Below are 16,943 nucleotides of genomic sequence, written 5' to 3' on the forward strand. Positions count from 1 at the left end.
AATAAAAGGAATGACCTGCTAACCTCTCTAACATCTGATCAATGAAGGGCAATGGGAAATGGTCCTTCCTGGTGGTGGCGTTGAGCTTCTTGTAGTCTATGCAGACCCTATGTCCTGTCACAACTCGTTGAGGCACTAGCTCATTCTCCTCATTCTTCACCACGGTCACCCCAGACTTCTTGGGCACTACCTGAACTGGAGAGACCCACTTGCTATCCGAGATCGGGTAAATCACATCACAATCAAGCAGCTTGATTATCTCATTTTGGACTACCTTCATCATTGGAGGGTGAAGGCGACGTTGGGCTTCTCTGGTGGGCTTGGCACCCTCCTCCAAAAGTATCCTATGAACGCATGTAGTAGGGCTGATGCCCTTGATATCTGCCAAAGTCCATCCAATGGCAGTCTTGTACTTTTTCAGAACTTCCACAAGTTTCTTCTCTTGATCCTTCTCTAGCTTGGAGGACACTATCACTGGCAATGTCTCCTTGTCTCCCAAAAACACATACTTCAAGTGGTCTGGTAGTACTTTCAACTCAAGGGTAGAGGCCTGTACCACTGAAGGAAGAAGTTTATTAGTAGAAATGGGAACTGACAAAGGAAGAGTGTACCTTGATGAAGGAGGTTGGCTCTCAAGGGAGGCCACAGTTTTGATCACAATAGGCTCAACAACGCCCTCCAATTCTGCATTGGGGATGGTGACGCCATCCTCAGTGTATCCCACCCCTTGGGTGATGGTCAGAGCCAACTCATCATCTTCCATTGCATCTAAAAAGCTCTGTGCAAGAGAATCAAGCACATCAATCGAAAAACACGATTTAGAATCAGACAAGGGATACCTCATTGCTTCAAAGATGTTGAAGCCAATCACATCACCATCGAACTCCATGGTCAATGTCCCTTCGTAGACATCAATCTTTGTCCGTGCTGTCCTCATGAATGGACGCCCTAAGAGTAATGGAGTTGAGTTTAAGGGTGAGTCCTCCATGTCAAGGATATAGAAATCTGCAGGAAATATCAAATGGTTCACCTGCACAAGAACATCTTCCACATATCCCTTAGGATACGTGTTGGACCTATCAGCCAATTGGACAACAACATTATCTTTCTTAAGCTCACCTAACTCTAGAGATGCATATAAACTATATGGCATAACATTAATTGATGCACCTAGATCTAGCATGACATTTTCAAACTTAGTGTTTCCAATGACACAAGGAACAGAAAAACTCCCTGGATCCTTAAGTTTTGGAGGCAATTTCCTCTGGATAACTGCTGAGACAGTTTCATTCATCTTCACTACCTCCTTCTACGTGTTTATCTCCTTGTGGTGCACAACTCCTTCAGAAATTTGGCGTACTTTGGAACTTGTGTTATGCACTCAATCAAGGGCATGTTGACTTGCACCCTCTTAAATATCTCCAATATGGCTTGATCAGATTCATCCTTCTTGGACTTTGCAAACCTACTGGGGAAAGGAACACTAGAGAAAGGGGAGTTAGTATTAACTGAACCTTTAGGGTTTAGATCGTTACCTCTTAGTTTCAAAGGTGGCTCAGATGTGTGAGGCACATTTGTTTCAACCCTAGAAGTGGCTGGATCATGCTCAATGTCCTCCTTTGTAATCTCAACGTCATCATCCTCCTCATGGGCCACATGGTTCTTCTTCTGGGCCTTCTTTTCCACTCCTTGTGATGATTACCTTTGCAGACTCAAAGTTTGGGTTGGGAATGGTGTTGCTTGGAAGCTTCCCACTCTCAGATATCTTTCCCATGAAGTCCACCACCTGTCCCATTTGCTTCTTAAGCTCAGCTATGTCCTTCGTGTTACTCTGTTGACCTGTTACAAGAGCTTGAGTAGAATTTGTCAAAGTTTGTTGCCCCTGGTAAAGGGCTTCAAGCATCTTATCATAAGAAGGGTGAGTAACATTATTAGGAACACAATTATTATTAGGAGCAAAGTTTTGAGGAACCTGAGGCCTCTGATAGAAGCCCTGAGGACGTGGAAAGGGTCCACTTTGATTCTGGGGGTTCTGAACATTCTCCGTATTGCTCCAACGAAAGTTAGGATGGTGCCTAAGCCCTGGATTGTACGTGTTGGAAAAAGGTTTGTACCTTTGAGATTCAAAAGCATTTAAGGACTCCCATCCACCATTTTGTATCAGTTGGGGGCATTGATCAGTTGGGTGCCCTTGAGTAGAGCACACCCCACACGCCTTTACTCCTTCTTGGCCTTTCCCGATCAATACCTGAGACAACAAAGCACTCATATTATTCAACTTTTCCTCAAGTGCTGAGTTAGAAGTTACCTCATTTACCCTCCTTGAGGAGGATAATGCCCCCTCATATTGTTGATAATTTAGAGAACGATTTGCCAACAGCTTCTTAGCCACCTCAGGTGTCTTATCCATAAAGGACCCTCCAGCTGCAGCATCCAACAATTGTCTTTCAAGAGGGAGAAGTCCCTCATAGAAATAGGTGAGTAGGTTCCCCTCCTTCATCCCATGTGAAGGGCATGACGCCACTAAAGTCTTGAACCTCTCATAATAGGAGCAGAATGATTCATCAACAGCTTGTTGTATCCCATTTATCTGCTTCCTTAGGACTGTTACTGTCACGCCCCTGATTTTTAACACAATTAAAAACCGATGTATATAACCCCATAATTATATATGCGTGAACGTTCAGTCATCAATACAAATACCTGGAACATCTTTCCCTTAAAACAAGTACATACTGATGCCCTGAACCAATCCAAGTTAATATACACTCGCTTTACATGAGTTATATATTACATAAGTTTACGAATTAAATTGCCATCACAAAATAAAACGTAAATACTCCTCAGAGTTCACTACAAATCGGAAGTCACAACAATGGCAAAGCCAATCAAATTTGCTTCCTACTAGTTCTGCTGCCAACAAGCTACCTCAGCTTCAGCCACGATTTCCCTGACCTGCAAGATTAACCCCTACACCGTTTGAATAGTGCACCGGGTTGTCACACAACAAACCCGGTAAGCTTTTGTAAGCCCGTATGAGTAACTCAAAACAACTCACACCAAATTACGGGATAAAAGCCCGCACAACTCACGCCAACACGAGGAAAACCTTTCAACTCGAGAATAAGGAAAACATACCATGCCTCCCAAAACAATACTCTTTTTCCGAAAGAAAGCCACGAAAGTCACACCGTGACAAAATCATATAAATCGTTAACCTAACAATTCAAATATGATCAAACGATCCAACCTGGATAAAACACATACGCACATCAATCATACCTATCGTTTACCTAACAAATAGCATATGATTCTTAGTCCAACCTGGACAAAATACGTACCCAGGAGTCATAAGTAACCTACTTAGATCCATGAGGTACCATGGCAGACATACTAGCGCTCTAGCTTATCGTAACCACTCGCCCGGCTAACTGCGTGATTCCTTATTTCTTGCCTTGGTCACTATCAGCGACCTGTCACCATCTGTGACATATGATCTTCAGACCCCATCAAATCTCGGAATCAACCATTGGTCACCATCTGCGACCTGTCACCATCTGTGACATATAGAAAATGATTCACAAGTCCTCCCAGGACATTTAAAAGAAAGAATCCCCGAAACTCTCTTTTAAAAACACGTACTCATGAGCATCAAATAGCTCCCCGCTAACCCCATGATGTACCAACAACCAATCAGTCTAACCTAGACACATAACACAGATAATCATTGGTCACCATCTGCAACCTATCGCCGTCGGTGACTTTTGGTTTTCATACCCCGTCTGGTCTTAGAACCAACCGTTGGTCACTATCTGCGACCCATGCTTTCAGACCCCATCTGGTCTCAAGTCAACGTTAAGTAAGTCATACCTGACCTAAAAACGTTACGACCATCTAGTTCGGCTTTCCCCATCCCTGCTCACCATCTATGACCCTTGGTACAAGGACCAATACATTCAAAATGAGTCACGCTTGACTCAAAAATATAACATCAAACTCAATACTTTTCAAACAATAGAAAACATCTTTTTCCACAATACTGTTCCTATGAAAAGTCACATTCAACAATAATATGAACCCATCATGCATATTATTCATCACACATCATCCACAAGAATATATATATTTCACGTAAATATATATATACGTAGTCATTCGCTCAGGAATGCCTACTAATACCAACTATAGTTTGCAGTTAAATAATTAACGCCAAAACAATAATGGTAATTCCGTTCATAATGAACCTTGTGAGATTACTCACCTTGAAACTCCCGCTGCGTCTTCTATACAGAACCGAACCAAAACTATCACCAACAACTCGTCCAATTCACCTTTAGAAGCACCTAATCACCAATGACCTCAAATCAGTAACGATTCACAAACGATTTAAGTCCGAAACCCCTGTTTTGAACTAAAATCCCCAAAGTGGTGCCAATCGAGGCAAAACCACATCCGAGACCTCCCAAAGTCTCCAGAATACGTCCATGATCGATGTGACCAAACCACATGTCGATCGGACGCTCGAATCCTCACGGATCGAATAAATCGATCGGTATGAAACTGCAAAAATCATAACAATTCCATACGAACTCCAAAATTTGCATATTATATATCGAAACGCTCGTATCAACGAGTAGAACATATATAATACCACAAACAGTTCCTTGAGTGGCCGGAACACCGCCAGAACGCCACCACAGACGGTGGAGAACCGCCACCGGCCAAAACTCATTATTTCACAAAACTCCCAACATCAAAAAGCTTCATCTAAGCATGCTTGTGGATTTTCATAGCTAGCTCAAAGTCAGAAAACAAGCTTAAGGGATCGAAAACTACCTCACAAGCCGTGAACAGTAATCCCAACTGAGTTGATCGAAGTTTCACGTGAATCGATCCAAACAAACACCAAGGATCGATCGGCGAGGCTGCTCTGAGCTTAACCAAGAAAACTCGAAGCCTTGCCGACGTCGGAATAGGGATTTCCGGTCGGGTCCAATTTCTTCAACCTGTGCCGCCTTGAACTGCCACCGAGAAGGAGAATCGCCGTAAGAGACCACCACAGAGACGACCGGAGCAAGGAGACGAGTCGTTCTGGGCTGGTTTCACCGGAAGAGGTCGCCGGAGCTGTGAGTTCCGACCGGGTCGGAATGCCGGGTCCGGTTCGGGTCAGTCGAAATATTTCGACTCTGAAGACGCGGACGAGAGAGAAGAGAGAGAGAAGATGGTTTCCGGAAAAGGAAATGAGGAAAATGAATAAAAAATCTGATTTTCCCTTTATATACTAAAATGGAAACTTTTTCCAATAGCCATAACTTCCTCATACGAACTCCGATTTACGCGTTCCGCATGTCCACGAACTCGTATCGACGCGCTCTACAACTTTCGTGAAGGAAGTTTTTGGAGAATCCCAACGTATCAAAAGTCAACCTTAGCAACCCCCCTAAAGTCATACTTTTCGAATAATTATTCGCCCGAAACACTTCCGCTCCATCCACGAGCCACGAAACCGTCCAATAACCACAATCTAAATTCCGGAAAATCCTCGGAAAATAAATACGAATTTCCGGGGCATCACAGTTACCCGCGAGGCTGGGAAGTACTTAGTAAGGAATTCATTAACCATCTTGTTCCAAGAGTCCACATGGCGTGAGGGAAGATCAAATAGCCATGTCTTTGCCCTATCTTCAAGAGAGAAAGGGAATGCCTTTAACTTTAGGATGTTAAGGTCAGCATTCTGAGGGCACATACTCCCACACACGAACTGGAATTCTTTGAGATGCTTGTTGGCGTCCTCATTCATAAGTCCATGAAACTTGGGAAGGTGGTGCAAGAAACCACTCTTCAATTCAAACTCTGCTACCTTGCCATCAGCTGGTTCTGGGTAGATGATGCATGTTGGGGCAGCTCCTCCTTCATTTGATGAAGACAGTTGCCTTATAGTCTGATTCAATCCAGCCATGGGTTCTTCTTCCTCCTCTTCTGACAAGTAACTTGAGGAGTTTGAACCCGAGTTAGCTTATTCTTCTGTCCTTCTCCCTTGGGTGTCAATTGAAAGTTGTCTAAACGTTAAGGGAGTTTGGATAGGAATGTCTAAGAAATTTGGAAGCTCTTGATTTCGTTTTATCCTATCCAACCGTTCTTTGATTTCTGAAAGCTTGCTAACTGACTTGGACATTCATGGACCCTACAAGGTAAAACAATTAATATACAAGTTATAAAATAGAAAGCAAGTATAATGAATTCCTATTCAAACATAAAAAAAAAAAAATGAGGGAGCTCCAATTAGTCTATACTCATTTTATTTTGAATACTTAGGTACGGGAACAAGGAATCTCGATGTGCAATGGGGCTGAAACAGCTACCTTTTTCAAGATTATGTTTAATCCAATATATCTCAGCGTATCACAACATTTTCTTTTGTTATAAATATAGTTGATATCGAATTTAATTCCAAGCGGTAAATCAAGGTGGACATGCGGCCCAAGTATAGTCGCCTAAACACAAACTCCCTTTCAAATCCTTTGGGCAACCTTACTGAAATGGCCAGGTGGGGGAGGGCGACCACAAGAGGCAGAATCCATTTTGGCATGAGCTACTCCCACACAGTGGTTTAGGCCCATTTAGAAGCACTTCTGGATTCAAAAACCCGTCATGAACGTTGTCCCCTTCCTAGACACCATTCCACATAGGCTATACTTACTAAGATAAGAAAGTTAGGAAAAGTCCGTAACTCAAAATATTTCATATAAAACATCACGTTAATACTGAAGAGCATCCGTCAACATTAAATATGAATCATTAAGTGCAATTAGAATTCTGAATTCAAACATGTATGCATCCATAAGAAGTTACAAACGCACAAACATGTAACATATAATCTCGATCATTGTACATAGCCTTTACCACTTTAATTTCTGTCCTAAAACGATTAGGTGAATCAGAACACAATTTTGGCTTTATTAACCTACAGATTAACATAATTATTCAACCAAAATCATATGCTTAAAGATATAAAGGATGACACAAAATCAGATTATAAAGATATCATAAACAACTCAAGAACATAAAGAAACAAATCTGAAAATTACTAACATAAACTCATTCTCAACAAAAATCCAATACCAATAACAAAGTTCATAATCAAAATCTGAAATTCAATACTAAAGAGTACGAAAACAGAAATAACGGCCATGGATTACACTTTTTGATCTTCAAGGAAGCTTGGAGAACGTCAAGAGAATACAAGGCTTGGCCTTCAAGAACACGAATAGCCTTGGAGAAGTCCTAAAGCTCTTCATGACAAGAGGCTTTTTCTGAATATTTGGAGAGGGTTTTGGAGAGAAGAGAGCTAAGCTAATGAACTGAATTTTGTATGAAGAAGTGATGATTTTGGAGTAGAGAATGGCTGCTATTTATAGTGGAATTCTCATCTCTTGTGATGCAATCATGGCCAATCATCTTGAGGTGATTTCTCCTCCAAATTTGCTTGATTTTCTCATGACAAAGTCTTGATTTTTCTGATCTCTTTTCCCCTTAATGACTCATTGTATATTCCTTGAATAGTGACCAGATACATCCCTTATTCCTCTCCTTTAAATTGCACTAATTTCTTCTTCCAATTGTGCACATAATGAACTCCTACAATCAAGAAAAATCTGAAATTAATTGGTGTCTATAATCAATAGAAAATAAGATAATCAAGAATAAATATTTATTATAAACACTCCCTTTTATCTCCTTGAATTCTTCCTGATTTTTCCTTTAAGTTTTCCTTGAATTCATCACTCAAGAGTTCTTAATTTGATGGACTCCTAAATTCTATGTTTAATAGGAAAGTTCAAAGAAAGTTCCCTAAAACAAAATAGGAAATATTTCCTAAAGTGAAAGAGGAAAGTTTCTAAACTGACTTGTCTTTATTTTACTCTCATTTTTACTCTTTTTTGGCTCTTTTCTCCATTTCCTACCTTGAAGTACCTAAAAACATAAATGATGTTATAATTAGTAATTTTAACAGAATAACTTAGCCAAATGAGGGAAAATACATATGTAGATACCTCTACTAGCAAGGCTAGTTTGCTATCTCACCAAGCATAATTAACACCCTCTTTGGGACACCCACAAGCCATGGGGAGGCCCAACCACTACTTGCATCTTGTAGCCCTATGTTCAAGCTACGCTACGGTATCCGGAAGTCGCAAATCCGTCGCCGGGAAGCCACCTTTCCGGCCTTGCAAAGTTGCCCTCACAAATAGGCTTTCTAGACTAGAAATAGTTGTTGTTTGTCCCACATCGAAAACCATGTAAAGGAAATGGCTTCCTTCACCTATAAAAGGAATGCCTCCTCCCACTTACTCGACATCCCATTACATCTTTTGTAATCCCCTTGGGCCGCAAGGCTCAACACACTAGTGTAACATTCAAGTGGACGTAGTTTCCCGCTAAGGCGGGAGACGAACCACTATACATCTTGTGTCACTCTCTCTCTCTCTCTCTCTCTCTAAAGCTAACTAGAGATCCCACGGATCACTAACGTTAACAACATATTAAAAACGTCACACTTTGTGCTCCTATCAAACATTCTACTGTACTATTAGTCATGCTTCAAGACATTTCCTGACTTATACCGATCCATATAATTTTTAGGTGAAGGATCTGCATATTCCATATACAACCGTAGGTCCAGATGAGCCACAGGCAACAAGTACATCTTGGCCAGATGGTATTCTTGAGAAACAGGAGCCAATAAGACATGTGATTAGGTGAGTGTGGAATTGAAATTCCATGTTAGAATGGTTTATAGTTGCTGAGGCTGTTTTGATTAAGGTGATTAAATTTCTTTAATTCAATCTCTCTTATTTCAAAGAACTGTGTTTCAATTAAGTTGGCCTATTGACTTATGAAGTTTGTAATTTATATTTGTTATTGCAGTTTCAATTTTGGCATATCTCCTTCTGATAACAACTCTCTCTTTGAAACTTTATATTTTTGAATTGTTCTTCTAACTGATTTTTGTTTTGTGTCCTGCCTTTATCTCCTTTTATGTGATAGATTATCATTCTCCTTCTTAAGACAGCCAACACTTAAATTTTCATATTGTAAAATTTGTCTTCAGTCTCTCAACAAAACCCCCATATTCAGTTTGCTGTTATAAAAAAATAAAAAACAAAAAAAAAATAAAAAAAGAAAGAGAAAGAAGGAGAAGAGAACAAGGGAAGAAAGTAGTGATATCCAACATTGCAGATAAGCCTAAGCAGCAATAACATAACACACAAATCATGAATGTCAAACAATCATGGATTCATGGAAACCTATGGCTGGAGAAGGAACTGATTTGGGTGGATTTTTGTGAGAAAATTTTGAAATTGAAAAGAAATAGGTAAATTTTGATGTTTGGGTTTAGGCTTTGAGGAATTTAAAGCCGCAAATGCCGTATTCATTTTCAACTCTCCCAATCTCTGGTATACAATCTGCAGAATATGATTGGTTATTTTATTACTTGTAATATTAAAATGTTAATAATTATTGTTGCCTAGCTTAAGTGGTTGGGCACAAACCCTGAGGGTGTATTGGTGAGTTTTTATTTTTGTCGGGCAAGGTGGTTGGGCCCACTCCTCCAATTGTAAAACGGCACATCACCAAAATGAGTCCCCATTAGTCACGTCAGCAATCTAAGTTGACTGGGCATTCCATGTCACTATCAAGTCATAAAAAGTGGGTCTTATTTGTGTCACGTCAGCACTTAACAGTTAAAATTGACGGATTAGCTAACGGTTGGACTAAACTGATCAAATCAGAAAGTTTATGGGTGTATTTGACCTAAACCTCCATCTATTGGATAATTGGAACTATCTAAATTGCTTATAAATGCAATTCCTTCATTCTTCTAAATAAATAAAAAAGTTGCAATTGCACGTGAACATAATATGTTTTAAAATGGAGTGCGATCATACCAGCAATAATGTACCAGATCTCATTAGAACTCCAAAGTTAAGCTTACCCCCTTTATGGGTAAGCCCCTTTAGAGATAGGAAAACGGCCTAGCTGCTTTATTGAGAGATTTCGGCAACATTGAGAATTTAAAAAGAAATTGCTGCTATTTCAGTGGTTGAAGTGCCGGTCAGCATTGCCTAAGTAACGTCTGACATTGGTTTGCGCGCTTCTCTCCTCTTCATTCAATGCAAAGACAACCGCCTGAGCGTTTGACTCCAGCATCAGAGAAGAAAGGCCCATATCTAATGCTTGCTTCAACCTGCACGAGATCAGAACTCCGAATTAAGCAGCAATATCTATTTTCACACAATATTATAAGGCTGGGTGTGTTAGGATATTTTCTGGGTATATTTAACGACATCCTTTTAGAAACCAAAGAATTTGTTTTAATGTAGGGGATCCCAAACCTCAAGGAGGAAACTAAATTTAGTCCTATTCCCATGTATTACACTATCTAAGTTTCCTTCTTAGAAACCAAAGAATCTGTTTTAATTTAATGTAAGGGATCCCCGTCACATATGTGAATATAGGGTTTGTGTCGTGCTATTATGGCCTTAAAGGGTAGTGACGGATGTACACAGCGGGCTGGGTCGGCTTTTGAAAAAACAAAAAACCTAGAAAAAAAAAGAAAAAAAATTATGAGTGAAAGGGGTCGTTAGTGTAACCATATCCACCTAAAGGCTAAAGCTAGCGACTCTTCTTCTTCTTCTTCTTCTTCCTATTCTTCCGGCCAATCTCCACACCCAAAGTTCGCCCATCTTCGATACTCCTTAAAGCGTAAGTATCTTTTTCAATTCTCTTCTTCTTCAATTGGATACAGATTAGGGAAAATTTTAGGGTTAAACGCTGTTTGATGAATGTTTGTGAGTAGATGATGCGTTGGTTCTTGGCCTTCTGGGCGTCTCTTCTGTTTGTTTCTTTAATCTGTTGTTCTATTGATAATTTGTGTAATCTTTAGTTCATCTTTTGATGTTTTGAGTTTAGGATAACAAATTCAGGAGTCAGTTGATGACTCTATGTTGGATTAGCTTATTCCAATATTCCTGATTGCTCAGTTCTTCATTGCTAAGTATTTTAATGCTGAAACCCTGAAGCCAGCACCACCCAGAACCTTGTGATGCCATTGCCAGCCTCAAACAACAATTGTCTGAGGACTATTGTGAAATTCTTTTTGTAAGGAGGGGATATTGTGATATCCCGTATCCGATTTTAACTTCTTTCAGTTATTTTGAGTTGTGGCTATCCGATTTAAACAAAAATATGGTTCAGTTGTGGCTATTTTTACAGAGGTTCGGTTTAGTACTAAATTACTTTATATTCAATTCTGAACTGAACATGTTGCTTGGGTTGAAAGGCTTTATGGCTTAGAGTTAGTCATCATCAAAAACCCTGCTAGATTTGTACTTCCGATATATTAATCTTTTTGTCCCTCTTTTTGTTGTAGCGACTTACGGTTTTAGTTATGATTCAGTTGCAATTATTTAGCCAAAAGTTCAAATGACAGCACATTGGGGGAAAATTGGAAAACTAATAAAAATACTATTTATCATAAGTTATAATAAAGTACATGATTTTTCTTTCATATTTTCTTTTTCAATATTGGAAAATAGATATCTTTCATTACTTTTTTATTTATTTATTTTTTCTGAAGACTATGAAATATTCCATCCCTATCTGTTAAAGTAGCAAGATCTTTAGGTCTAATGTTTGATGTTGGATTACATATCTGTGGACAGCAATGGCGGCTATAAGTTCTCTGGTGGGAAGCATTTCCCAAATTGGTCCGACAATATGCAGAGATGATGGTTATTCAAAAAGGCGGGCGAAGAATTCTGTGGTTTCTATTATTGGCCCTCGTCTACCCTTATTTTCTTCTCAGACCAGGTATATTATTCTATTCTTCAAGTTTCATCCTAATGGATTATTTTGCTCCTTGCTAATTTGGTTAGCACTGACTAACTAGACAAGTAATTATGTATACTAAAAGATATTTTCAGCTATAGATAACTATTTTTATTTTTTTATGAGAAAACAGAATTGATTAAAACATGAACAAAACTAAACTCATACATAATACAAATCAAATCATTTCATATTCCTGCTGTGTTGTGTTGACTTGAATATAGCTCACAACCTATTTAACAAGTCCAATAATCGTTTTGTGTTGACCTGAAAATGTTAATCGGTTAATTTGTTAATAGACTATTATTAGCAGCATTGGATATGACTGACAAATTTCATGTTTCTGGGCATTTTCTTGGGGATGAAAGACGTCTGCTTCAAGTTGGTCCGGGTAAATCAATTTTACCAAGAAAGAAGAGGAATAGTTGGGAACAATGTATCTCCATATTTGGAGAGCCTTTGACTGGAGCACCTTTTTCACGAAAGTATAACGGCATTTCTAGCTCTTTTTGCCAAAGCAGAAGCTCTTCATGGCAAAGTAGAAGTTGTCTTCGCCTCAGGACGTCCACACCAAGTGCCTTTCCTGACAGAACTTCTTTCTGTTTATCCAACCGTAAACTTGAGAAGGCTTTTGTAAGTGGGCAACCCAAATTTACTTCTGTTGAAATTTCACATCCAATATCTTTTTGTACTGTTTGACATGGATTGGCTTTAATTTCTCTCCTTCTGGGCCATAGAAATGTTCATCCCAGAATTGTTGCAGTTCTTTGAAATGTAGCCTGCTACTTGACCTAAAAAATATTCTTTCACGATGTGTGTTTTTTCTTTGAACTTGCACAGAATGGACATATACACGTGTTTTTTCCTTGTGGCTTTTCTTCTTTCACACAAATGTAGTAGGTTGATTGGAAGTGACTTCTTTGGACAGTTTTGCTATAGTCTAATGGGAATACTGAATGCCTTGTATTTCTACAATTTTTATTATTACTTTACTTTTATTGATGCATGTCAATGGGAAACATTCTACTGTACTATTAGTCATGCTTCAAGACATTTCCTGACTTATACCGATCCATATAATTTTTAGGTGAAGGATCTGCATATTCCATATGCAACCGTAGGTCCAGATGAGCCACATGCAGCAAGTACATCTTGGCCAGATGGTATTCTTAAGAAACAGGAGCCAATAAGACATGTGATTAGGTGAGTGTGGAATTGAAATTCCATGTTAGAATGGTTTATAGTTGCTGAGGCTGTTTTGATTAAGGTGATTAAATTTCTTTAATTCAATCTCTCTTATTTCAAAGAACTGTGTTTCAATTAAGTTGGCCTATTGACTTATGAAGTTTGTAATTTATAGTTGTTATTGCAGTTTCAATTTTGGCATATCTCCTTCTGATAACAACTCTCTCTTTGAAACTTTATATTTTTGAATTGTTCTTCTAACTGATTTTTGTTTTGTGTCCTGCCTTTATCTGCTTTTATGTGATAGACCGTCAAAAATTCCTAACGGCTCTGTTATTTGATGACGTGGCAAGCACGTGGAGACAAAAAAAGAAGTTAAATGACCAACTTACCCTTTTGTTTTTGTTAATTCATTTTTATTTTTATTTTTCTTTTCATTTCTTCTTCTTCTTCTTCTTCTTCTTCTTCTTCTTCTTCTTCTTCTTCTTCTTCTTCTGTACTAAGTAAACCGCCGCACCTCCGAAGCAAGCTCCGCCACCAGCCACCAACCACTCACCCCAAAATGAATTCCGATTTCGGCCTCGAACGCGAGCTCGGCCCCGACCACAGTTACCGCCCCCAACTTCAAGAATATCACATTACATGCAAATGCAACAATTTGACAACTTCTAATCCAATTCAAATTGAGAAAACAAGAACAAACAATTCGACTTCTAATCCAAAATTTCAATCTCCCATCTCCACTCCCAAAATTGGAATCCCACCTGCAACAATCAACAATTCTCAACGATTTGGCCGGAAAAATCAACCAAAAAAAACCAAGAACTCGTCAGTTACTGTTCACACTCTCAAACACCTTCAAATCTTCCTCCACCGATCATGAAAAGCTGCAAGAGGTTAGGGATGAAGGTTGATAGGAGCATTTTAATGCGACGTTTTAACTGCATTTCCTTACATTTCTTGCGCCATTTCCTTAGTAAAACTCTGTTTAGGGAAGTTTCCATTCTTTGATTGGGAAAGTTCCTATTTGTAGAAAGTTTCCATTTTTCTTAGTTTCTATTTTCCATTTTTAGAAAGTTTCTATTCTTATAGTTTTCATTTCTCATTTCTGGCAAGTTTCTATTTTTCATTTTTAGTAACTTTCTATTTTTCATTTTTGGTAAGTTTCTATTTTTCAAATTAGGAAAGTTTCTATTTCTCATACTAGTTTCTATTTTCAGGACCTCCGAGCTAAAAAGTGGAAATGAACACACGAATGGAAAGAGGAGCTTGCGAACGTCAAGGGGAACAAAAATGAAGAACATTGAACCACACATTTGAGCAGAAATGAAGAAACAAGCTTTCCTAGTGCAACCAGGAAACCCTGCGAACTGGAGGAGAGCTTACCAATGAAGTTTCCAACGCAACCATGAAAAAGAAATGGAAAAATAATATGTTTTGCGTTGGAAAAGAAGAAGGCTTGAAGATGAAGCAACGAAGCCCAAGAGTACTTTGAATTTTCGGCAAAATGGATCATGGCCCATCATGGCCCAAGAGATTAGGGTTTGTGACGCATGGAATAAACCCTAGGAGAATTTTGCCGTCCAAAATAAAAAGAGAAACAAGGAGTTGGCGTCCAAAAATCAGAAATTAAAAGGAGATATTCTAGGGAGATTTTCTAGGGTTATTTTTATGGAAATACATCATGAAGAAACCCTAGAATATCTTTTGCCGTCCAAGCCAAGAGGAAAAGGAGGAATTGCCGTGATATTCATGAAGAAACCCTAGAGAATTCGGCAAAGAGAGATTCTTGGGGAGAGTTTTAAGGAAAGCCAAAGTGTGGAGACCAAGAAACGGCCAAAAAGGAGTCTAGGTTCGTTCCCTATATTCTCTAAGGAAGTTTGGCCGAAATTGAACTACAAAATCAGAATATATCTTTATATATTTCGGCCAAAATATTAGGGAATTAAAATGGAGTTTTGTGATTGGTTGAACCATGTCATAGGGCTTATTTGGCAAGCTATTATTGGAGGAAATTATGTGGCATTTTCAGATTAATTCCTTGGGATATTAAGAGGTTTACACGGCTTGGAGAGCAAGGAGGCGTCCACTATATATTCTCACACATTCTCAACGTCAAGGTGCTCTACCCATACAATTTACACTTTGAGAAAAATTCAGAAAACTCTCTAGCCTAGCCGTGCTCTTCTCCATCCTCTAGGGCAACCACGAAGTGCAAGCAAGGCCAAGGAAGAAGAAGACAAGCCGTGAACACCATCCATCCTCCACCTTGAAGATTGCTTCGAAATTCAAGAGACCACATCACCTTTTCGTTCATCACCATCTCCATCTCTTGGTGTAATCCGATTCTCCTTGTAACTTTGTTTGTATTTTCGTTGGTTATGCCCTAGTTGACACATGTGTTTGAACAAGTTTCGAATTCTGAAATTTTATGATTAATTACTAATTTTCAGATTCATGTTTTGCGATTTATAGTTGCTTATGTGTGAGTGTTTGATTAAATTTGCATGATAGATAACTTTTGTATTTTAATCTTATGTGGTTGCAAACACCTAGGGTTTTTATATAATTGGTGCTACGAATTTAAGAACATGAATCAACTTTTTGGTTTTGTGTTCTTGAATCAATAAGTAGTAAAGGTTTTGTACAAAAACCGAATTTAATCAAAGAAGATTGCAATTAGGTGGACTTTTTCATACTAAGTTGCACATTTGAATTGATAGCCTTTCTAGATGCTTAATGCGTTAGACATGTATGATTGACTAGCTTTCTAGGGCTTGAATGCATGTTTGATAGGATTAGTCTATGTGCTTTCGCTTAGATTAATTAGCGTTGAAAGTAAAATATGGGAAATTGTTTGCTTTGAATGTTTCACATGATCAATTCCTCTTGCATGACTATGATGAACAATGATGAACTTGAATTAATTTTAATCATATGTTTCGATTTTGATCTTTGTTCTTGCATTCCATTTATAATTTTATGTTTTTGCATTTTAATTGTTTTATTAACTTAGTTTTATTTTCAGAAAAACCAAAATCAAAAATACCCCCCTTTTTCGTAAATAGTGTATATGTGTGTGAATATTATACTTTGTTTTGATTTTAATTGTTTAATTGTTTAACAATGACAGGTGTACCCTCAATCCCCGGAATAGAACGATCCCTATTTATTCTATACTACTAATGACATTTCAGGGTTAAATTATGCGCTTGCTTTGAGCGCATCAAAGGTTAGCTTCGACCCAGCAACAAAAATCCCAAAGAAATCCGGTCGGAACCCGCCGGAAACTGGAGATCGAAGAAATCTCCGATTTCCCCCTTTTCTGGAAATCCCTCTTCGATTTCTTCTCAAATCAAGGCTACCCAATTCAGAAATCTTACCTTAGATGCAAGAGGAGGAAGAGAGGATCCTCTAATAGCCGGTGATGAGGCCGGCGGCGGTGATTCCACCGGAAATGGGTTCCGGGTCTGAAGAGAAAGAAGGGGGGGGGCTGTAGTCGGTACTCCCGAATTCACTCTCTCTCTCTCACCTTTTTACCCACTTTCCATCAATTCCATCAATCCCGGTTTAGGAGTTGCCGATTAGAGGGGGGGGGGGGGTGGGGGGAGAGAGAGAGCGAGAGAGACTGAGAGAGCTTTGTGTTTTTTTTTTTTTTAATTACTTAGTAGTGAAAGACTATTCTGGCCCTGATAAAAATATCACATAGGACCCACGTGTTTGCCACGTCAGCAAACAGACGGCCCCGTTAGGAATTTTTGACAGAAGTATCACGTTGATGTCAAAATACGTGTTTGGGTATCACATTGATACTTTTGAGAGTTCGGGTATCAAATTGGCCTTGGCAGCATAGTTTGGGGACGGTG

At 39.0% G+C, this 16,943-nt stretch overlaps 2 protein-coding genes across 2 annotated transcripts; one reads left to right on the forward strand and one right to left on the reverse strand.

The window, feature by feature from the left end:
• Positions 1 to 1,317: 1,317 nt before the first annotated feature.
• LOC133711564 (uncharacterized) lies at positions 1,318 to 5,959 on the reverse strand. The gene is made up of 3 exons (XM_062137669.1): positions 5,601 to 5,959; positions 1,703 to 2,621; positions 1,318 to 1,617 (listed from the first exon to the last, which is right to left on the reverse strand). Exons 1-3 carry the CDS (start codon positions 5,957 to 5,959, stop codon positions 1,318 to 1,320), a joined length of 1,578 nt encoding a protein of 525 aa, XP_061993653.1.
• Positions 5,960 to 10,654: 4,695 nt separating this feature from the next.
• On the forward strand, positions 10,655 to 13,325 carry LOC133711565 (stromal processing peptidase, chloroplastic-like). The gene is made up of 5 exons (XM_062137670.1): positions 10,655 to 10,767; positions 11,727 to 11,874; positions 12,261 to 12,525; positions 12,980 to 13,095; positions 13,265 to 13,325. The coding sequence occupies exons 2-5, from the start codon at positions 11,729 to 11,731 to the stop codon at positions 13,323 to 13,325; spliced, it is 588 nt and encodes a 195-aa protein (XP_061993654.1). The 5' UTR covers positions 10,655 to 10,767; positions 11,727 to 11,728.
• The last annotated feature ends 3,618 nt before the right edge of the window (positions 13,326 to 16,943 follow it).

Source organism: Rosa rugosa, chromosome 5 (assembly GCF_958449725.1).
Source record: "Rosa rugosa chromosome 5, drRosRugo1.1, whole genome shotgun sequence".
NCBI lineage: Eukaryota > Viridiplantae > Streptophyta > Magnoliopsida > Rosales > Rosaceae > Rosa > Rosa rugosa.